Raw genomic sequence first — 25,031 nt, forward strand, 5'->3', positions numbered from 1 at the left:
ATTAAGTGTATTACTCTCATTAGTATAACAAATTAGGGTTAACTGTCTTTGACAATCAACTGTAAGAAAAAAGAATATTGGCTAAGTATATTATTTCTTGTTTTTCATGTCTATTCTTTATGTCTAATTATAAAAGTAACTAAAATAAGGATCCTTTTAGGTTAGTCAAGATTAGATTAAGAAAAATTATAATAATAGTATTATAATAAAAATGTTTCATGAAACACACAAGTGAACAGCTTGTAGTAGCTTGTGGGTAATGTAATTCATTAGCATAATGTGTGCTGCACGTTCTGAGTAATTTACAACTTATAATGGTGTGAATAGTAGTTAGACACTGTTCAAATGGCAATGATATAATAAAATTAAATTATAAATAGATGTATACTGTTACAAACTTTGAGTTACTTATGGATAAACAAATGTAGTTTCATGTTACAATTTGAGGTCATTCTAGAAAGAAAAAAAAAAGAGTAATTTAGATTTATTTCAATTGTTTTTTTATGGTTACGAGGTTGGTCGAACTGACCGATTCCGTTTTGAGACAAGGTAGAGAAAATAACAGATAAACTATAAAGTTTTACAGAAGAAAAATGTTTGAACTTCATTTAGGAGGTTTTAAGGATTACACAAAGGAAATTTGAGATTTTTGAGAAGAGAAAAAGTATTTTTAATTTTTACATGAAAATTACTTTGCACACAGACTATTCAAAACAAATATCAATATATTCTTGGACAAATCTGTATTTTAATTTATTAAAAATACTTCACTAGAAAATGATTTTTTGTATGTGAAAGACTTAAAATATTAATTGAAAGACTGCCAAATTTTGTGAAGATATACTTACACTATATTGAAAGTTAGAAGTACTAAATTTATAAGGACTTTAAATGAGTAGAAAGAGGTCACACGGTCGATCAAATTGACCGAGCTCATGACGAGAGAGCTACAGCTGTAATGAAAAAAAAAAAAACTGACAGGCAGGCAGGGTAAAAGCTTTTAGATTTTATTTTAACTTTATAAATACTGAAAAATTACCTTAGATAAACTATTTACACAGTTTTCCCACAAAGTGAATTCAGCAGTCTTGAGGAATCTAGTTAACAAAATTTTCATTAAAATTGTTCTACACAGATACATTTGTATATTTACTTACCTCAAGAAACCTTTGCTCATTGTCCAGCATCTTTCTCATAGTGTCTAACCTGTCTTTGTTCAACTGATTCTGTTTTTCGGGCTGTATGGAGAAAACAATATTGTTATAGAATTTGGGTTAAAAATAAATGCAATCATTTGGAGCAAAATAAAGTCCACAGAATTAATAATATTTAAAAACACTTAGATTGTAATACCACTGCTACAGCATTTATTAAAAATTGCATACCAAAATTGATTATTTTAGAGAGAATGCACATAATCTGCAAATGTTAACATTTCCTTACCTCAAAATGTATTTCAAAATGTATTTCTGATAGGATATTACCTCTCTATGCACACAATAGTTATTCCTTGCATATCTGTCTTGGATATTTTAACACATGCCACTAGTCTTGAGCTATCTCCCATCTAAGATACGTGTTAAAATGTGAACTTTGCTAGTGCATGATGTAATCATCATGCAGCAATAGCTCTCCACCATTAGGAGGGTGACACATCCTCCATGTGCAGTAGATCCTCATAAGCACTTTCACTCAAAACTAACTTCATTCTTAGACAAGGCATGAGTAACTTGTGCCAGTAGTGGAGAGGAAAGATGGGAAGATATGCAGAGAGTTAAGTATTTATTAGAAATACATTTTCAGGTAAGGAAAATGTTAACTTCCTAAATGATATGCTTACCTCTCTGCACACAGTAGCTAGAATCCCATATTGATATGGAGGAGTGGCCAGTGCAATTGTGAAAACCTAGATGAGCTCTCTTGGGAAGGTGACTGAAGGAGAAAGTACATTGAGTGTGACATCCTATAGTGAGGGCTTATTAGAAGGATAACACACATGGAAGACCACATCCATCTCCTGCATGGTATACTCTTCACCAAGATGGAGGTATGAAAGGAGGAGGAAAGTGAAATGAACCAATGTGTCACAGAGATGGGTGAAAAAAAAGACATGAACAACTGAGCATTTACACCCAGCCAGTTCGTCGGACATGAGGTGTAGTGTGACTAGGACAATGATCAGATTATATGGTTTGGTATACATTCTATTGTACAATTTATTCGCATTATACACAGGAATGGGGGCTAAGTTCCTTCCTGTCAGGTGAGGAGAACACTTTGTCCCATCCATCTGCCCAAACCACCAAGCAACCGACATATCATATAATAGGGGGGAGCACTACATTAACATGAATATCCCTGCTCTACTTCCCACTGCATTGTGCTGCCCACTCAAACTCTCTCCGGAGGGAGTGTATAATCAGTGAGGAACTCTCCAAGTCAATTACTCCTGCAGATAGGAATTTGAAGTGACAAGATGCTCCTGTGTTCCACTTGAAAACCAGGCAAGAAAGAATTCACACTGCAGAGACACTGGAAAGGTGCCTGTACCCAATCGGATCTAACCACTTCAAAAGTCTTTCACTAGAGAAAAAAGTATTTACCACTAAACTTAATTTGAAAAGCCTGCATGTGCAAGCCAGGGAAGTGAACACACACACTCCCCTGTTGCTGGCTTCTTCCATAATAGTCCATGGAAGGTACGATCTAGAATGGACAATGATATTTATATACCACTGCAGTAGTCTTGCAAAAAACCCATCTCAACAATAAGAACTTCAGGAGCTAGGGTGGATAGGTTTAATGCTTTCTGTTACTTTTGATTTCAAACAAACTAAAAAGAAACCAAAAAAGTTAACACTGTGAAAAGACAGCACCAATCTCAAGAAAAAAAAAACACATCCATTAAAGACAGAGCCATGGATAAGAATGAAGTAAATTTCAAGTGCAAGGGTTTATGGGGATCTACTACAATACATGGGAGATGTGTTGCCCTCTTATTTGTGGAAGGCTGTTATTGCATCATGATCACATCATGTACTAGCACAGTTATAACACAAGTCTTAGGTGGGAGATAGCTCAAAGCTAGTGGCATGCATAAAATTTCAAACACAGACATACGAGGAACAGCTACTGTGTGAAGAGAGGTAATCAAATAGTTTTGGAATAAATATTTCCTTCTTTATTTTAGTGAACTTGAAAATCATTATAAAGCATCCTTTAAAATATTTGTACAATTCAAACAGTATACTAATGTTTTAACAACTTCCTTGACTTTTTCAGTAAATATTACTGCTAAAAAAACTGAAGCCATAGATTTGAACCTTTCTAAAAGTAAAATATTCTAAAATTAAATGAATTAGGCAAAAAAATTCCTCCTCCTTATTGCAATTACTCAAAAAAAAAAATCCAAGAATAAAACAGTGAGATAACTGAATAACCAGTCTGATAGTTAAAAGTTTAACAAAGACTTTTAATTTTCTAGTAAAACAACTGCTCACTTTTTCAAATTTTATACGAATTTATGACTAAGAATGAAATGGAAGAAATTCAGGAGTATTAATTAATACAGGAATTTTTTAAAATATTTATTTTTTGAAAAGGAGAGGTAAGTCAACAGTAACATCAGTTATGTGGTTCAAGTAGACCTACCTTTTAAAAACAGATTCAGGTTAGTTCAGCAGAAACAATGTACTTTAATGGCAAAAAGCTACATTTAAAAACATCTACAACATTTTCATACAATATAACAATGAAACTGGAATTATATATATAGCAGAAGTGTTAGATATAATACAAAAGTTATTATTTTCCTAAACTGAAAATAATTTTCTGATAGTTACTTAACCTCTTCTCACATGTATAGCTATTCTCATCCAGTGCTGCCCTTTATATGAAAAATATCTTGCATGCCACAAGCCTTGAATTCCCATGTACCCCATGATCAATGTGATTCAACTGCATCTCGCATGTAAATCATATGACTCCCTCTATTTGATACTAGCGAATCATCACTTTGAGATTAGGCAGAAAATAAAAGCACCACTTTTCAGTGGGGAGGAAGGGTGAGAAGAGGTAAATACCTAATCAGAAATATATTTTCAGTATAGGAAAATAATAACTTCTGATACAGTATATTACCTCCATTCACATGTATAGCAAGAATAGGCAGAGGGACCAGTGCGAGGGATAGAAAATAAGTATCCTTTAAAAGCATACAAAGAACACCTATGAAGTATGATCCCCGTTAGGAGAGGAACACACGTGGGAGACTGCATCACTTCTGTACTAGGTATACTATATACCCAAAGTGAAATAGATGTTGCATACACAAGTGGAAAGTGGAAGGAACACAACCAAAAAAGGAAAGACAAACAGTTGGGTTGAAATCTGAATCACAGTATATCGGAAGCTCAATCGCATAGAAGAAAGACTGTAGAAGAACCATCTACATACAAGAATGTGAGAAAAACAAAAATGGAAGTTTGGAAGTGCTCCAAGGTGTATAGTGGCTAGGGTGCAACAGATCACAAGCAGCTGGTCAACTCCAGTGGTATCAGTAACAAAACCTCAGACCCATTGTAGGAGGAGGGTCCACACCATCTCCACCTCCAGTTAAGTAGAATGGAAGGATATACTGTGCAAACTGATCAACAAAATTGGCACATGTGCACAAATCCACAACCAACCACACATTCAAATGATGGTAGAAAGAGATGTGTCCACATGGCAGGTCACATTAAACTCAATCAGAGTGGCACCCCACTGTGCAACATCAGCCTCAGGCAGTGAAAACACCCTGAGGTGAAGTGTGGGATGAAGAACTGTTGCCTTGATCAACATTATCCTCTGGATAGGACCACACAGAAGCCAGAGTGCAACACCACCCTTCTGGTTCCACTGCACCAAAGTGAATCACGTCCAGAAGTATATAGCAATCTCACTCTCCAGAGAGAAGTACACAAAAGCAGGGTGCAACATCAACCTGAGATCCTGAGGCAAATTGTGTGAGGAAGAGGTATCACCACCTACACATTTGTGAAGATTCAGGTTGATTTATCCAGCTCTAATCCAAAATCACTAACTGGGAACCGAGACCTAGGTAATGGTAGGATGAGGGGTGAACTGCATTGTGATGGATCTAATCCAGAACAATATGATCTTCTGAATAAGACCACACAAAGGCTGGAGAACCATAGTACTCTTTGGGTCCCACCACCTGGAAGTGGATTGCAGCTATAAAATATAAGCAACCTCACCCTCTGGATAGAACAGCACAGAAGCTGCCCACAACATCAACCTCTGGGATCCATTGCAAGGAAACGGAGCATATTTATTTGTAGACATGCTCAACGTCATCCCCAAGATAGGACTACACAGATGTTGAAGTGCAACATCACCCTCTGGCTCCCACTGCATGTAAATGGATCCCATCTAGAAAATATAAGCAACCTCACCCTCCAGATAGAACTACACAGAAGCTGGGTGCAACATAAACCTCTGGGATCCACTGCACTGAGGTGAAGTGCATGATTGGAAAATCACACACCATTTACACCAGAAGAACACCACCACCCTACTCTCTAGTAAATGGAAACAAAGACATTCAGGAGGACTCCTCCATGATCCACCACCCCAGTAGCTCAGAATTAGAAAGTGGCAAGAACACAAATACTCTATTAGATGAACAAAGAGGATAAAATACGGTGGAAGAGTCCAGAAGAACACCAACACCAGAAACAGTGTAATGGGTGATCACGAAAACTTTAAATTGAAAAGCAGACTCCCTTGATTTATTCAATCAAAAGAATGGCAGGGATTGGCAGCTATCCTCTTCTGCTTTACTCATGTAAGTCCATGGGTTAATATGGTACAGAACAGGCATATTAATGAAGCAAATATATCATGAGGAAAGACCGAATAGCAATCTTATGAAAAAACCCATCTCAACAGTGTGCGTTATTGGCCATGGGTATATTGTGTGGCTATACAGTGTGGATTTGAGATATAGGAAGCAAACCTGGACAGGTAACACTCCCCACTGAGCAGGATCTGAATCCTAAGTGGGACATGCCACTGAGGGGAAAAATATATATATACAAAAGATAACCTGCTCAGTTACAGCCATACCGAAATTTGAAGTGTGGAAACAGGCGTAAGGCAGTACCTTGCTGAAGAAGAAACAGCTACCCAATGAAGATGGTGGGAGATGAACGTATGAAGAGTCGGCCACATTCTGACTGAAGTTTTTTTTCTAATGGACGATGGAGTTGAGACTTCAAGAAAAAGGGAGGGTACCCAATCTTAGGCAAAGACACTTGGGACAGAATTAGGGAAGAATAGACCAATAGAAGCAGTTGACACTCACAAATTGTAAGAGTAGAAGAAGAAAGGTCACTATAGGAAGCCATGCAGGCAATTAAGCAACAAAAAGCATATACTGGACACAGAAGTCTATCTGGAGCAGACCAAGTATATGAAATTGACGCAAGCCCAAAAGACTAGGTGTGAAACTGATACACAATCCATTAGTGGACAAACTGAAGATAGTATCTGGATTGATGAGAAACATGAATATGGAGATAGGCATTTGAGATGTCTACCCCTTGGTCATCCATAGTCCTAGAGAAAAAAAAACAACACAAATGTGATAAAAGAGTCCATGAGGAAATCGAAAAAGAACCAGTAATTGGTTGAGGCAAGACAAATGGATCATAGGACAAAAAACCAGAAGTAAAATCCTGGAGAAGGCTGGTTGACAGGCTTCACAGCATTCTGGGATAGAAGAGTCAGCACAACCTTGCATAGACTCAGACAGATAGCTGGATCCCGAGTTAATGGGAAGGAAAACAGTACAGGAGACAAAAGTGGAATGGAAAGAAAAAAAAAGGAGGAAATATCATTCTGACAAAACTTGGATCACCCAAGAATTGGTAGTAAATAACCACCATAGGAGAACAAAATCAGCTAAACATGCCCCAATTGGAGAGGAAACACCCTGAAAGTCATTGGAACTGCTGGCGACAATGAACACAACTTAGAGACACATGGCAAAATTTTCGAACACCTAGTGGTAGGAGCAGATAAAGGATGGGAGGTTGCAGGATGAGAAATAGTTATGAGACAGGTCATGGTATTAGAATGGGATACATGAGTAATCAAAGCCTAAAGAGTCGATCATGGGGTAAGTGGGAGTTGAAGGCTTGTGGCATGTAAAACATTTTTGCATATACAGAGCAGTACTGAACAAGAAAAGCTGTACATGTGATCAGAGGTAGTCTACCATAATGGAAAAACAATATAATAAACATCTTTTATTTACAACTATTATTTATCTGACAAACTTACAAAATTTGGTGTTTTTATGAGCCACTCTGAAAGTACCAATATCTTGGGGAAACAAAAACTTACATCTACTGGTTGAGGTCTTGTTATTCTCTCAGTCTGGATAGAGGTTCTGGTGGGACTTACTGGACTTAGTGAATTGCCAGACAGCAACCGACTTGGGGAGTGTCTACTCTGACTCTCGGGAGACTGGTGCTGGCAGTCACTTAAAGGGGATCTAACACGACTCACTCTATTGCTCAAAGTCAACGCTACATAGGATCCAGCTATTTACATAAAATATAAAAACACAAATAAAAATTAATTTTCATAAACACTTCTTCAAAAGAGTATGAACAAATTTACTATTTTGAGGTTCAATCTTCTTTTGTAGTTTAACCTTAGAATATAGGAAAATTTAAAAGAACAACGTTTGGTAGTTGGAAACTGGTAATAATTAAATCTTCATCTCGTCATGGTATGGGTTTTAGTACTTAACGTGACTTGTGTTGTACTGTACAATAGAAATAAAAGCAAAATTTTGATTTTAAATAGCTTAACATATATTATCAATAAAAAATTATTCTGGGATTTTTTCTGATTATCAGAATCCTTTGAAAAAGTTACTGACCCAGATATTGCATTTGAAACTTTTAAAATCAATGTGTGTAAACCTGATCAGCTTTAGTACTTAAAAAATTCTATTACTTTTGAATATATTTAAATCATGCATGAAGAATCTATTTCTACAAAAAACCTTCTTGTAGTAAAAACAAAAACGAAAATATGGCCACTTTTCAAGTGACAAAAATATTTAAAACCAAAAGACCCATTTAATTTAAAGAATACATAAACCAACTGAAAAAGCAAAAATAATTTATTTTTTGTATTCCTTTTGACAATTAGCTTTTTTTATCAATTAAAAAATAATAAGAAAAAGAATAACCATGGTCTCTTACCAATCATTTTAAAATGACTAAAGGGGCAGAAACTTAGTTTGAACTTATGATAGTTAAAGGCAGAAAAATATGGTCTTTTAACTGAGTATTAATTAATACCTAACCAAATGGTAATTTATAAAAGGTTACAACCCAACTGAATTTCACACAAAAAATTTCTAGGCCTTCTTCAGAAACAAAATGTATACATGAAAAAAAAAATCAATAATTTGAAATTAAAAATGCTCTTTGAGTTTTAAACAAAAATATTTAAATACTTTTGTTAGTAAATCACCTTTATTAACACCAAATAGAAGTAATCTCAAAATTCATTTGCAAACATGAGACATGGTTACTCTTCTTTTCAGAATCACAGAAAAAGGCCTTATCATTGAGAAATGTCTAGAATGCTAACAAACATGATACAAAACAAAATCACTGGAGTACTGATCCAAATGTTACATTTTAGACTGTAGAATTTTTTTTAGCTTATACTAAAGCATTTGATGTCTTGCACACAATTTGTATTAAAAATCTTTATAATTTTCTACCTTTACTTAATTAATATTTAGGCATTTTTAATGAATAAAAAATTAAATCCAAGATCATCACTATCTACACAACTGTTGCACTGTGCTCACCAGTTCCAGCTACTGTAAGCAGTTTCTCTCGTTTAAGCTTCTAACTGATTATATTAAAAAGTATGCATAAACATTTTTTTTGGTTAGTCACCATGCACATTTGTATAACATGATCCACAAATAGAGAAACAATTATATTAAATAAATTAAGAATGAAAATAACACTGACATTTAATGAGTTCCACAACTGCTTTGTGATCCATGTGAGTTACCAGTGTGCCATTCACCTAAACAAGCACAAAAATCAGTAAGACATTTGACAAATGAATTATGACAAAACCAATATACTTTGAGGTGATTTTGAAAACTCAATGTGAGTTCAAAATTTTGAGAACAATTTTCCTAGTGTCCCCTTACAATTACAGTTTCAATTACAAAGCAACATTAAGTAATATAACACAAAAAACATCATTATAACAAAAATAGCCTACAAGCATAATCAGTTAAAAGTTGAAAGAATAATACATTCTCCATCAGTTTTATCAAAACCCTTTTGTCCTTAATATTTAATTTTACAAGGCAATTTAAATAGTTACTTAAATAAACCAAGACTAAATATCAAAAACTAAACTTTTACAAGGAATTATCTAAAAATTAACAAATACTTGACATCTCTTGATACATAAGTTTGAGTGAGAAAACCTATACAATTAAAACAGTGATGTATCTGTGCCTATAAAACTTCATTAAACTATGCAAAAATGAAATTAGGAGTAGAGAAGTATGGACGATGTTACAATAAGCATAAGGGAAGGGTGGGTGTAGATAGTACTATGCATTGCACAGAGAAAGGTGTTTGGGGAATGTATCTGTCATCCCTCAGAGACCCCTTTCAAACAGCACTGTTTAGGTGTTAAGGTTTAGTGCATGAATTTCACTAGTTTATACACACTTAGAATATTAGTACCATAACCCTGCTGCATTTTAATATTTGACCACAGAAATCTAGATTTTGAAAATGTTTCTAGATCTGGTGTCTCTTTACTAGATATGTCAATCAGTTTGTCATTTTTGTTCAGACCATTTAGCTCAAAGTTTCTTTTGTACTAGAGATATTTAGTGTGTATCTCATGTTGTGGTAGGTATAGGTTTAACCTTGCAGTCACTCAGACACCCCACACTGCCATCAGATTCATATACCTAATCTCTTATGTGAATAGTCTACGCAAGTCAATTAACCGTTTTATTATCTTATGTACATAGAACTGCCTTTACATTTTATGATATTTGTACATTCAAATACAAAATAACACACCTAAACATGTTTTGTGTGCTCAGCATGAGTCTCCCCCACCAAGTATTTAATTACATTTAGACTTCATTTGGCAATACTTTATACTTCATACACCTAGATTTAATTAGATGTTTGCCATCATTAAAATAGTTTCAAAGAACTGCTATACTGTAGCTATATGCGGAACTAGTAAGACAACTAATTTCAATACTCAAATGGGAGTAAAATCTGGTTACTCAAATCTTCTGTGGTCGGTAAAGGGTTACCAAATATGAGCATCTTGCCGAGAAAAAAACTATTTCTACTTATTCATTACAATAAAACAAAATTATAATAAGATTACTTGTCAAATACTAAAATATTTTGTCTGTTACAATGTCCAACATCATATGAAAACCTTCATTATAACTATCACATACATTTAAGAACCACTTACAAGGAAACCAGCTTACAAATAAAATTTTAATCTTAAACTTTTTTTATACATACCTTAATTACTTGATCCATTATTTGGACTCCAGCCCTTGAAGCAGCACCATCTACCAAGTAATAATTAGCCCAATTTTAGAAAAATGTCAACTTTAAAAGACAGACAAAATTGAAAAATGCTTAATATAACTAAGTCTTTCTTCCCATTGTTAAATAGTGTGATGATTACACATCCATGAAAAAAAAGTTCAAATCACTATTATTGCTTTTAGCCAATCTAACAACATCAGATACTAAATTAAGGGTTAAGGTCAGCATTTCTGAAAGAAAATGAAAGACCATAACCTAGTGTTATTTTTAAGTCTGTAAGACAACAAGTATAAGAAATTCTTATCTGTTTGGAAAACTTTATACCACATACTTCTTATTAGAAATTTTCACCATAACTTTTTCCATATTGCAATTTACAGCAGTGTTCTGTAGTTTCTATAAAGAAGGTTAATGCTCCAGTGGTTTTTGAAAAATTTGTAATTATTTTTGTTCCTTCAAGGATACCATTCTAATAGTAAGTAAACACACAGCTCTATGTAAAGTAACCTAAAATTAAGTTTAGATCCACTATTAGGGAACAATCAATTTATGTGGATGCAAGTTTCAATACTTTTCACACAAGAAATCAGCCAAAATAATATATAAAATAATAAATTTTGTCAAAGAAGAATGGTGAAAAGTTCACTAATTTAAAGATTGTCAAACTTTAACACCTCTAAGTTTTAGTTTAACCTCTTTTTGATGCTTCATGCCCTGAAACAGCTTGAAACTTTCATTACAAGTTGTACGGTTTGTTTCTCTCATAAATAACAGTCAGATTGAAGAAGACATAAGAAAGTGTCAAAACTCATATCACTGTAAATTTATTGTTCCCTAATAGTGGATCTAAGCTTTATTTCAAATTACTTTACAAGATATTGTAAATATTCCTACTATTAGATTGTATATTGTACCTGAAAGACTCAATAGTATAGACAAGTGGACCCAATCCAACAATATAAAACAAAGAGTGAGTCTTGATTCTGAATGCTGGTGAAAAAGAAAAAAAAAAAAACAGCCCCAAAAATTCTTGTTGTGTGAAATGTGATGAACATTACAGTATAATGAAGCAACCACTCTTTCACTTGGGGAATAACAAAGTAACCGGTGAAACTTGTCAACTGCTTCATATAGTATATGTTTGTGAACTCTGTAAATAAGTTTGTTAAACTAAAGTACTTTTTAGTTTGAAACAATTAATATAATTTATTAAAGAACTTGTAATGAAAGACAGTTTACTACATGCACTAATCATAGTAATATATATAAACACTTCTTATTAACAAATACATCTGAAAAAAAGGATTGTTCAGTAAATAATTTACTTTTTATTTTCATGACCTTTTGCATTTTCCTTATATTACTGGATAATGCTGTATAGTTAATTATAACAAAATAAAAAATTTATGTATATAAAACTAAGAACTGAAAAATGTGACCTTGTTTTTAAATAATTATGATTTCTTTTTTCACCATACACTCTAATAACATACACACATAATAACTGAATTTTGACCTGGATAAAGAATGCTCTTACTTAACTTTTTAATAACTGTATAATTATATATATATATATAAAATAAATTAGAATGAGAAGGCATTTTCTTGCTTAAGGTTTATTCAGTGCAAGCTTTTGGCTTTAGTATTGGAATTATTATCAAACACAATCTTTATCAAAGTAGGCCTAACTAGATTTTTGTCAGTCTAGAACAAGTTTCAAAGATGAAAAGTTGTGTGATCTAGTTGAATAGAAAAAATACATTATAATCATAAAAGAGAAATATTATATAAATAATATCAAAGAAAAACTTTCAGAACAGTCGAGTCCTCTAAAATTAAGGGTAAAGAAGTCATTATTATTGTTACTTAATTGTTCCTTGGATATATATATATAGGTGAATTAACTTTTGAGCATTTCATTATCATTTTGAAAGAAGAAAGTAAGAGTGTTATTTAGTCGATGAATCTTACTCTTTACTTGCCCTACTGAAGAGGCCATAGGACAATTTAACACTAATATATCTATAGAGCACTTCTTTAAACTCCTAGATATTTCATTGAAACTCTGATAATTTTACACTATGTATGTCTGATGGCATTCCAACTGGATCACCCCTTTCACTTAACACATCAGAAATATATATTCAACAACTTGAAGAAACCACCATATCAAGATTGATAATTTTACACTATATATGTCTGATGACATTCCAAATGGATCACCCCTTTCACTTAACACATCAGAAATATATATATCCAACAACTTGAAAAAACCACTATATCAAGATCTGTACAAAAGATACTTCTTTGAAACAAATATTTAGATGACACAAGTACAGAGATAAGCATGTATAATGCAGGAATCAAAAGTAAATCTGATACAAAAACAAAATCAATGCATTAACCAAATTAATGAACTTACTATTGGTAAACACTGATTACAATGTTATGTATCTCATTCGAAGGAACTTGTAAATAAAAGTGGTTTCACAGTATGTATGATAAATGCCTAAATTTTTGCATAACAACTCAATAGTACATACAATACATTTCTAGAAAAATAAATATACTAGTTCCTTTGACTTTTGGATGATTCTGTATGAATTGTACAAATTTGATGCTAAACTACAAGCCAGATAATCTAATAAAAGTAAACAGTGACTAATTTATTGTAATGCTGATGATGAAATCACTGTTTTTTTATTTATTACTTAGTGGACTCCGATAGTACTTGACACTTACAGCTAAGGTTTATATGTTCCATATGCAAGGTATATTCTATTATTTCTTTCATGTTACTTAAATTAACAGTATAGGTTGGACTGTTTAAAGTATTTTATTTATAAGTTTTCATTTAGTATTATTTTTACACTTTTATTATAGAGACTGTTTTGCATTTTTAAGATTTGGATTTAGGACAAACCTAAATCTCCTAAACTTGCCAAACCCTAAGTAAGTAGCTTGCTCTAATCAGAAGTTAATACTACAACCTGCACAAAAATCTATGCATATTATTTTTGTAAAGAGACATTTTCTATTGAACAAAATTCTGAAATTAAAGTTTGTATCAACAGATATATTAATAACAATTGCACACAAACTGGAATAATCACTCACCTGCTTTAACTGACTGCACATACACAGGATTATGTCCCGTCACTGTAAATCCATATCCATTTTCATCTTTCTGCACAATCACAGTCCGACTAACAAATTGTTCAGCTTTTCGAAAAAAACATTAACAAACATTAAATGAGTAATAATAAGATTCATATTACTTAAATTAGATTTATTGTGTATAACATAAAATATCACATCGTGAACGAAGACGACTTCATTTTACACCGTAATTTCAATTAGTCTAATTTGGGTTTCCAGTGAGAAAGATGAATTATACATGTACCATCTAGTACGGTAACAGCACTAATACAGGCCACATCTGATGAGGTTTTTCAACTAAATTGTACATATGGCCTGAGCTTCAAGAGTACAGTGAAGCTGGAAATACCATTACACCTTTTTCCAACCAAAAATTCACACTGCACTAGTTTAAGTTAAATTTTTTCATAAAAAATACTTACAGCTCCATTGAAAAGTTTTATCAAACTCACCATCTTTATCAATTTTGACATTACATTCTTTATTTTTTCTAGTTTCTAATATATTACTGTGTAATAACAAGTTACATTGTTACTTTTTAGACTTCCTTGGGACAGGTTCTAAAAACTTTTCGTGGCATAATTAGGAGTTAGGCTTTTTTTTTATTTCTTTTGCACAAGCTTAATCTGAAAATATGGTTACATGACATCACTGTTTGATGTAGTGTTCATGCATAAATAATTAATTAATAATTAAGCTTAGTCTTTCAGAATGTTTAAAGCAACAATGCCAAGACAGTTTTGGCATAAAGAGATTTCTAGTAAGTTGTGAATTAGGGAAAATCTTCATAGTAGTGTTTGGATAATCAGTGTACACAAAAAATTGAAAGAAATTATATACTTTTCACAAACATGTAAGAAAAAAACACAAAACCCAAGATGCACTGCAGTTAAGCTTTTTTTTTCATACTATTCATAGAATTTTACAAAAGAAATAAAATTTTATGTCATCTGCTATGCTTTTAGCAGGTTAGTAATGAAAACTGAGGTTGTACAACACACACACATATTCACATCAGTTCATCTTTTCAAATGGCTGTCAGACTACATGTACACTGTACTTCAGGTTCTATAATATTAGGTATATGTAAGTGTATATAACAACATCAAGTGGCATGTTAGCTCAATACAGAAAATTGAGGTATACAATGTTACAATGTACATATACCTATGTGCTTAAAAAGGTGTGGTGGTGAAAGATTATATTTTTAAGAAAAACAGATCTGACAAAACCCATTATCAAACTTGTAATTTTTTATATCCAGTCTTGTCACCTTTGCCACATGAATAGAGAACCCAAAGCTTATAGGTTACCCTGATATTCTTGTGTACCTATTTCCCAGTTCACATTTTAAATTGGCCCATATAATAACCTCCTAGGAGAGAAAAAATGTTCTAAATTTCATGCATGTGTGATCTAAGTACTATTGATTTAAGTGAATAATAAAAAAATTCTTTTAATTCCATGGTTATAAACTGATTATCACTAAATCAAGTCATGCGTTCTCTTTAAACATGCCATTTTACTTGCATTACATGTGTTATTTACACTGAGCAACTGTTTATTTAATATAATTGAAATATTAATACTTATGATGCCCTAAAAATGTGCTCTATAAATTTGGAAGCAGCTTACACAGATGCCCATCTTATGGCTAATCAGAGAAGTACTGTTCTGTACTTCTATACACCAAAATTTGTGAATTCAACCAACTGATAATCACAGTAGCTTAAAATGCTTATACAAAAGAAAAGTTTTCTTTTTGAATCTAAAGTGATAATTTTATAGCTTTTACATATGTACCGAAAACTTAAAAAAAAAGCTATAAGAAAAACAGATTGCCATTTTATTATTCCAATCACAGATAATATCACTGAGCTACTTTATGTATGTCATGTACACGTATTATTATTACTGTACATAACATAAAAACTTCATGAAAAGCAAATGATGTTTCTAATTAACAAATTGCAGTTTTTGATCACAAATATATCTCAATTTACATTTCATTTCTTGAATCCACCACACAATTCCCATAATATCTGTATTTACTATTATTAATGTTTAATTACTCTAATAAATCAGACATCTCCCATTTCACAAGTATACATGTATATAAATTTGCTTTTACGAAAAATATTTTTTATTCTATAAATCATATTTTTTTCAAAATATTTTTATGGAATTTTCCACACAACTCATGGGCTATCACATAGTAATAAATATATGTGTTTAATTTGTTTTTTGTAAATAGTTTATGTAAATCTTCCTTTCATTAGTAAATTGCAAAAGTAGTTTTGTGTTAACTTATATCTGTTTGAAATCTACAAAAATTTTCTTCAATGAGAAGACATCAAATAACCTGAGATAATGTAAATTTATACAGTTTAGGGATGGTTTGAATGGGTAGCAAAGAAAACTTTATTAGAACAATAACATAGTAACAAATATACAATGTTCAGAGAAGTCACAGGACTGGATATTGCTTAAGATTTAATAAAGGTATCTTGCTAATGTTCAGTTTTGTTCTTTGTTTAAAATTATGGTATCATTAACTTTCAATAGATTTATTATGAGTTGCAGTGTCTGTAAATATGAGGGTTTTATTACGTTCACCAAATAAAGTAAACTTATCATCATATCGGACAGGTGACTAAAAATATTCATGCAGATAGGTGTCAGTGACATTGAACCTGGTCATCCACAGTCCTGGTAAAACAATGCCAACACAGAGTGAGGAATGACTCCATCGTTTGCCTTGGAGTATCTAGGAATTGATGTGGACAAGAAAGATTGATGGCTAGACGCCAATCTCCTGTCATCTTGGGCACAACAAATAGATGGGAATAAAACCTTGGAAGAACTGGGACAACTCTCTACACTGCTCCCTCGACCAACAAATCTCTGACAGCCCTGGAACAAAGTTCTGAAATCTGAGGATCTGCAGGAGGCAGAAATACTACAGGTTGGGTGGATAATGGTGGTGAAGATGTGAAGTTAATGAATAATCCTGATGGAAGAACCAGCAGTGCCTATGGATCCATGGTAAAGGTTTTCCTCGTGTACAGAAATTCTCAGAGCAATGCCCCCACCAACTCCAAAGTCATATGGTAGCTACTGCATCTGCTGATAGCATTCTAACAGGACAGAGGAACCTCATGGATATGGATGGAATCTATTCTGGGTACCAATGGACTGAGATCAGGACACTCAAGTAAGGGTAGAACTATGACCCCTGTAGTAGCTAAGGGAAGTCAAGAAGTCAACAACAACAGGGATGAATGCAGGTGGGCAACATCAACCCTTGATTCCAACAACTCTGTAATGACCTCAAAAATCAAGGGTCAGAGAAAGGGGCCTCATGTAACTCATGAAGGGCGACAACATTTCAATGGGCTCCCTCCAACAATGCATCTCTACCACAGAGATCCTGACAACATACCAGCCAAGAGACTAGGGAAATGGCAGAAGCTGACAATCGAACCAATGTAGATGTTAATATTTGTCCCAACTCATCATCAAATTGATGTGGCAATCTCTGAGAGGTGCCATGGTTGTTGAAACAACATGCTTTAGCCTACTACTGCCATGTGGACTTGTATTTAGACTCTCAAGAAACAGAACTGCTCCTGGAAATTTGAGGTTCCAGAATGGAGTCTTTGGTAAAGCTGAATAGATCACAAGTTTCTAGGATTCATCTGACCCGAAATATGATGCTAAGATATTTATCATCCCTCTTAATTTTGTTGGAAAGACAAGTCATAGCTGTCCCTTTATAAAATTGAGCAGTAAACCTCCCTGCATGAACCATAATATCAGGGAATGGACGGAGAACTAAGTATTTGCCCTCAGACCTTTCCGCCATCAAGGAAGATGCAGACACAAATAAAATGGGGAAAAACTCAAAACATTACACACTCGATTTACCAACTGAATAAAAGAAGCCTTAGGCAGCTGATCCCAATTTCGCCTCCTGAGAAGATGACAGAATAAAGTAATGCACTGGAAAAAGTAAATCTAAATTCTCTCCAGAATGTCCAGAATCACCTGCATGTGCAGCCTCAGAGCCCCATAGATAAACCCCACCGGACTGATGATATGCATCACTACAAATAACGTCATGGACAGCCTCAACTGTGTATAATTGTCTAATAATTTGGACATTATAGTAAGAAAAAATAGTTGAGCTATAAAACTTTCAGATTGACCAGGCACATTGACAAGCTTGTATATAAAGATAAAAAAACAGTTCTACACCCCCCCACCCCCCAGAAATATTAAAGGTACAAAAGCCATCTGATTACTTTACTAAGTCAAGACTCACTAATTAAAATAACAATGTATATAATGCTGATTGTTTTGGTGAATAGGTGTTGAACAGAAATAAAAATGTCCTGATATTTTTACCTTAATAGGAAAATTTACATAATAAATTATGGAAGTATGGAAACTCACAAGAATTAAGCTCCTTCCAAACATAACTTTTCACAAATTTTCATGTATACTGTGGTTATTCTTCTATAAGAAAGCTGAATTATGATTAAACCTGTGGTATTCTAATTCTTACAAAGATATACAATAAAAAGTCAGATTTCAGATTCATGAGCTCGAACTTCAAGCCGAATAAAAACAACAACAAGCAGCTTTGTTTTTATAACCAATACTTGTATTTTTGCAAAAAATTGGTTTTCAGTGTGCTTAAAGATTGTAATACTGATCTGTTTAGCAATTTTATATGATAAAATTGGTTCAGTTGTTTGGACAAAAGATCAGCCAATAAAAAAAAAGAAAAAGAAAATGTATTGCATGTAAATATGTCATCAATGTGGTGCTAATGTTCCTAACCAAAATAATATTTATATGTACTGAGGTACGTGTATATGTATAAAATATTATTCAGTTTAAGTTTCACAAAAAAAAAAGAGTCAATGGATATTTCTATTAAGCATTTTTCTTAAATTTATGCTGAAGGAAAGAAGCATGTCTAGATCTTTATATTGCATACTAAATAAACACTTAGAAATGTAAAAACATAAATTTTCAAAAACACAACAGTACAGTATAAGTTACCACATATATACATTTACATGCACATATGATGTATCCTCTACTATATCCTGTCATATACATTAAAACTGACAATTTCAACTTACATGTAGGGCTTTCACACATGCTGTATACAAAGGATATTCACAAAATGATCCAAAGAATAACAAAAATATTATTACATAACTTTTATATTCACAACTTGCCAAAAGTCTTAACTTAAATCCTTAAAATAATATATTTTTTCTCATTTTTGTATTTAAACTACTAATTTTAATTTATGTAATATCTTTCTGAGAAAACTATTCATCTTGTAATAGACTTAATGACCTACACTCCAAAAAAAATATTGTTTTTTTCTTTTCTTTCTATACAAAGCACAAATGTTTGGCCATGAGCCTTTTTCAGGTGCTAGCTCTGCAAATGCTACAAATGAAGCTAGTGCCTGAAAAAGGCTCATGACAAAACATTTATGCTTTATTTTAAAAATAAAAATAACAATGATTAAAACATTTTTGTATTTTGAAAACTGAGATCATTAAGTTTTCATAACTTGTGCTATTTTAATATTTAAAAAAACAGCATAAAGTCAACAAGGGACCATTTGGTCCTTCAAAGATGTCCCTACACATCAGCCCCAAGAAAAAGAAAATGTAGCTCACACTTTTTGTAAATCATTAATTACCTTTTTATACTCTTAAGGTGCCACTTTACACTACTGCTAATGAAAACTCATTCCATAAGTTAATCAGCCAGTTTAGAGAAATGAAACTTTCCTAGCTGGAGACAAGCCTATCTTTCTTCAAATCTTAAACATGTCTTCTTTTCCTATTGTCATCATAATCAGTATAAAGGCTTTTTCCTACCGGTCTTCCAGATCATCTTGAAATTTTCAAAAAGATCACCTCTTACTCTCTTCTTCTTAAATGAAAATAAGAGATCTTAACCTATTCCCGAGAAATAACCTTTCCATCTATGGAATCATCATAGTAGCTTTCCTCTGAACCCTTTCCAGAGAATCAACATTCTTTCTCAAATAAACAGACCAAAAATATACACAGTATTCTAAGTGAGACATGAAACTCTATTAGCTTCACCACTAACAATAAATAACTGCCTTGATGGCTTGAGTGACTTATCTACTATTATGTTAAAATCCTTTTCTTTTGTGGCACTATTGAGTTTGATCCAAATTATGCAAGGTAACTTAAATGCACCACCATGGACTTACCACAGTTAAAGGTTGTTTGTTCACTATTTGTCCAACTCACCAACAGATCCATGTCACCTTATAATACCTCAACAACCTCAATAACAGAAGAGTTTAATATTATCAGCAATCTTTGCTCACATCAATGTAATTAACATAAATAACATAATGTTTTGGGACAACATGGACATATTGGTCCATCTTGGCAGTCAAATCCTCTGAACTAAACTAAAACTATTAATAAATAAATGTAAAATAAAATAAAAAATAAATAAGAAAATCTTAAAGCCAACCCTTATCATTCATAAACTTATCAAACATTCTCTTAAACTCACTTAAATTTACTGCATTCACAACATCCAAAGGCAACTAATTCCAAAGGCCAACCACCCTGTTAGAAAAATAAAACTGTCTTAGTTGAAGATAAATTCTACCCTACCAAAATTTATATTTGTGTGCCCTAGTTCTACTATTCTCATTGTTAAGTATGAAAAAAGATGTTGCTTCAACACCATCAATTCCCTTTACAATCTTAAACACCTCAATCAGATCTTTTTTAACTCTTCTTTTTTCAAGAGAAAACAATTTGAGAGATTTGTATCAGACTTTACAAAACCTTTCCCACAACTGATGAAAGACTAATGAGTCTATAATTACTAGGAGAATCTTTATCATCTCTCTTGAAAAGAGGAGTGACATTAGCTAACTTCCAACCCACTGACACCTGCCCACTATTGAAGAACTTACAAAAAATAGTATTAAATGTCTCACATACCCAATCCTTTACCTCCTTCAAAATCTTTGGAGAAATATTATCTGGCTCAGAAGCCGTATATTTCTTTAAACTTCCCAATTTTTTCTTAACCAGCTCAGAATTAATGTGATCATTTTGTTTTATCTTGTTTCTATTTATCAACTCTTCAAAATGAGGAATATTGTTTAAATCTTCACTAGTAAAAACTGATAAAAAAGCAGAATTTAATAACCCAGACATCTCATAATTATCATCCCTCAAAAGTCCTACACCCATCCTATCGTTTTGTTTACCCTTTATGTATTTAAAGAAATCCTTATTGTTATTTTTTACATTTTCATTCATCCTTTTTGATGTTCTAATTTCCTATTTCACCAACTTTCTTCATATTCTATGATCTTTTAAATCTCCTGTCAATTTTGTTTGTTTGAAGTTAAGTACAAAGCTACACACGTCCACAAACATACCACTGTGCCTCTGGGGGGCATCTCTTATCATACTAGTAAATGAATTTTTTTTAAAGTTTTGATGCTTTTCTTTAATTTTATACCTTATTCCATTTACGAACCAACTTTTTTCTTCTTGCAGACACCTTTCTGTTTCTATAAGGAATATGTTTATCTTGAATAGTTTAAAATTTACCTTTAAAACGTTTCCACGTCCAAACAACACAGCTGTCCAATTCACAACAGATAAATTTTATCGCGTTCCTTCAAAATTAGCTTTTTTGAAATTTGTAACCAAAATATCACTATTCCTTATCTACATATGCAGCAAAACATTGAACCTAATAGAGCAATGATCACATGCACCCAGATATTCCCCAATTTCCACCCTCTCGATCAGTTCTATATTTGAAGTTAACAATAAATCTAAAATAACATTGTTTCTAGTAGGTTCCTTGACTAACTGGTGAAAAAGTCATACTGAACAGTTTCTAAAAACCTTTCTCCATCACGGTTCGACAATAGCAATTTCCAGTCTATATGCCTGAAATTAAAATTTCCCATAATTATGACCTCATTAACAGCTGGAATCTTAATCTCACTGTAAAGTTTCTCACTAATTTCATCAGTGTCATTTGGTTGTCTGTAACAAGATCCCACTAAAATCCTTTTCTCTTTATATTCACTAATAGAATCCCAAATGGATTCAATCTTCTTGCTGTTGTTGCGTATCTGCTTATTTGTTAATTTCCGATAGAAGTTCTTTCCGAGAAACTTCAGCAATACAAGACCTTTCTTGGTTAAACGAGTTTATTCTTCCTCGATACAAACTTTTAGCACACAGTAATTGCACAATCAATACGTTTCTCGTCACTATAAACTTAACTACTTTTATAATACACGCTATAAATCACAGCGATTCACAATCTCGATAACTTCACACACTAGCTCGAAACAGAATCGTAAATTATCCGAAACTCTCTTCGTTCATCCCCGCAAGCTATCTCTGCCAGGGTTATATACTAAAGAAGAGTGCGTCTCGAATACACTCGTGCTTTCCCGATCATTCATGATCATTCGAGAAATTCATCACGTGTCACCAGGGTCACGTGACTTCCGCTGTCGTAACACTGTTATCTTTGATATACTCAACTTCAACAGGATGTAACTCACATTTTACATATAAAGCCACTCCTTCCCCTCACTTTAATGCTCTATTCCTATTAAATAGCCCGTAACCCTGTATTTCAGAGAGTTAGATCTGACTGGATCACAGTTACAAGCGGTGTGTCTCAAGGCTCTGTGCTGGGTCCTCTGCTGTTTTTGATTTATATTAATGATATTGACTCTGGAATGACTAACAAAAGTTTGCAGATGACATTAAGATTTTAGGAGTGGCTATCTGTATCTGCAGACTTACAGGGAGATTTAGATCAATTGATGCATTGGGCCAATACGTGGCAGATGATGTTTAACTATCCATAATGTAAAGTGATGCATGTAGGTAGTTACAATTCAAATTATTCTTATGATTTAATTAGGAATACAGTAAATACTGTGGTTGAAAAATATATATTGGTTTTGTGATCGAAAAATCTGTTTAGTCATCTAAACAGTGTATTGTAGCTAGCAAAAGGGCTAATACGATTTTGGGTAGCAACTATAGAAATATTGAATATAAGACAAGATATTTTATTGTTTCACTGTATAGATCACTTGTATGGCCTCATTTAGAGAAGAGCCACTAGGATGATACCTGGGATGGTGGGATTGTTCTATGAGAAAATATTAAAATCTCTAAACTTGTTTTGTCTGGAGAGGAGAACTGTCAGAAAGGATTTGATTGAAGTGTTTAAGATTATTAAGGGTATTGATAATATATATCCATCAAACTTGTTTGGGTTTAGCATTGAAAACGATAGGACAAGGGGTCATAAATTCAAATTTTGGCAGCATAGGAGTCGTCTGCAGTTTAGACAGTATTAATTTTCAAACAGAGTGGTTGGCTTTTTAAATGAGCTTTCTTCAAGGACGGTGGAGGCAGAAAATGTAAATGAGTTCAAGAACAGATTGGATGAATACATGAGTAGTAAGGGGTGGTTATAGTTGGGAGCTGGTAGGGACATCCTCGATGGGCTAATAAGCTCTTTATGTCTCTTTAAAATTTTATGAAATTTATGAAGAATGTTTTTATATATTGCCAGTAAAAATAACAGTTTTCTTACGCTGTCAGTGTGATTAATTTTTTTTTATATATACTATCAGTGTGAGAAACAATTTTCATATAATGTCAGTGTGCATAAGAATGTTTTTATATATATTGCCAGTGTACATTAAAATGTTTTACACTGTCAGTGTGTTTAAAATATTGTATATATTGTCAGTGAGAGTAACAATTTTTTCTTATATTGTCAATGTGTATAACAATTTTTCTTATATTGTCAATGTGTATAACAATTTTACTTATGTTGTCAATGTGTATAACAATTTTACTTATGTTGTCAATATGTATAAAACTTTTACTTATGTTGTCAGTGAGTGTAACAAGTGTTTTTATGTTGTCAATGTAGATATGAATTCTCTGTATAATGTGGGTACATTTATCAATTCTATAGACAGGGGTTTCAAAATTGTGTCTGTGAAGTATGCACATTTTATTTGGTGACTACTGCGGCATGGAGCATTCATGGGGGCTGGATGCACAGTATTTCGAAAAACATGATCTGCTATTATTTCCCAAGATTTTGTTACAAGTATAACTTTTTCACACCAAAAGTTATCGTCTACAAATAAAACCCTCCAATTTTCAAAAGTCGAGAAAAGGGAAAGATTGGGTTTATGAGAAAAGTTTCTCTTCCTGCTCTATGGAAAAAAACCTCTATCTATGTATTATCAATATATGTAACACTTACCTATTTATCTATCGATATCTTGTGAATTCAAGGACATAATATCTTTCATATATATATTGTTACATATCTGCTTGTTTGTTAATTTCCGGTATAAATTCTTTCCGAGGCACTTCAGCGATACAAGTCCTTTCTTAATTAAAACAGTTTATTCTTCCTCGATACAACTTTTTTGTAATACACAGAATTTCCAATCAGTACGTTAAACTTAACAACTTTTATAACACACGCTATAAATCACAGTGATTCACACACTTTCTTACGGTGCCTACTGTTTGTTTGACTCAATTATCTATATCTTCAATCCCGCTGGTTTTTCTCGATAGGCTTATATACTAAAAAAGAGGGCGTCTAGCAAACACTCGGACATTAGCGGGGTTCCTCGATAATTCGAGAAACTCCAGCGCGCATGCTCTCAGCGTCACGCGACTTCCGCTGTTGTAACAATATTCTGTGTATATTGCCAGTGTATATCATTTCTATTGAGACCCACTTTTTAAAATAAACTCAACTTGTTTTCCTGTATTTTCACATAATCTCGAAGGATCATCAATTTGCCCGGCAACACAGGGAAGATGCCACGGCAGGAAAAGCATCTACCCAAAAAGGTTGTTGGAACTGTGGAGAGCAAGGACATATGAGGAGCTAGTGTAAGAAAAATACTACCAATAAGTCAGCTTCGGCAAACCAGTAATGATTGGTGGTGAGGGATGCCCACCAAACCCCATTTTGAAAGTCCCAACATCTAAGTATAAAATGGTAAGCACACATAGTGCCTACGTGACAGGAAAGCTGGGTGGTCAAAAGTGCAACTTTGTCATAGATTCTGCATCTCAGCAAACCCTTGTAAGT

At 33.1% G+C, this 25,031-nt stretch overlaps 1 protein-coding gene across 1 annotated transcript in view; it reads right to left on the reverse strand.

Moving 5' to 3' along the window:
• The window catches only part of LOC106460837 (rho guanine nucleotide exchange factor 12-like), a gene marked incomplete at its 3' end in the record, with an annotated part of 55,162 nt that overhangs the window by 23,945 nt on the left and 6,186 nt on the right, over positions 1–25,031 (reverse strand). Inside the window, exons 3-7 of the mRNA XM_022387637.1 lie at positions 13,773–13,877; positions 10,626–10,675; positions 9,072–9,129; positions 7,411–7,610; positions 1,154–1,238 (exon numbers count right to left, since the gene is read on the reverse strand). Coding sequence (XP_022243345.1) covers positions 1,154–1,238; positions 7,411–7,610; positions 9,072–9,129; positions 10,626–10,675; positions 13,773–13,877 — 498 coding nt within the window. The remainder of the gene's footprint in view (positions 1–1,153; positions 1,239–7,410; positions 7,611–9,071; positions 9,130–10,625; positions 10,676–13,772; positions 13,878–25,031) is intronic.

The sequence above is a fragment of the Limulus polyphemus genome, unplaced genomic scaffold (genome assembly GCF_000517525.1).
Source record: "Limulus polyphemus unplaced genomic scaffold, Limulus_polyphemus-2.1.2 Scaffold846, whole genome shotgun sequence".
NCBI lineage: Eukaryota > Metazoa > Arthropoda > Merostomata > Xiphosura > Limulidae > Limulus > Limulus polyphemus.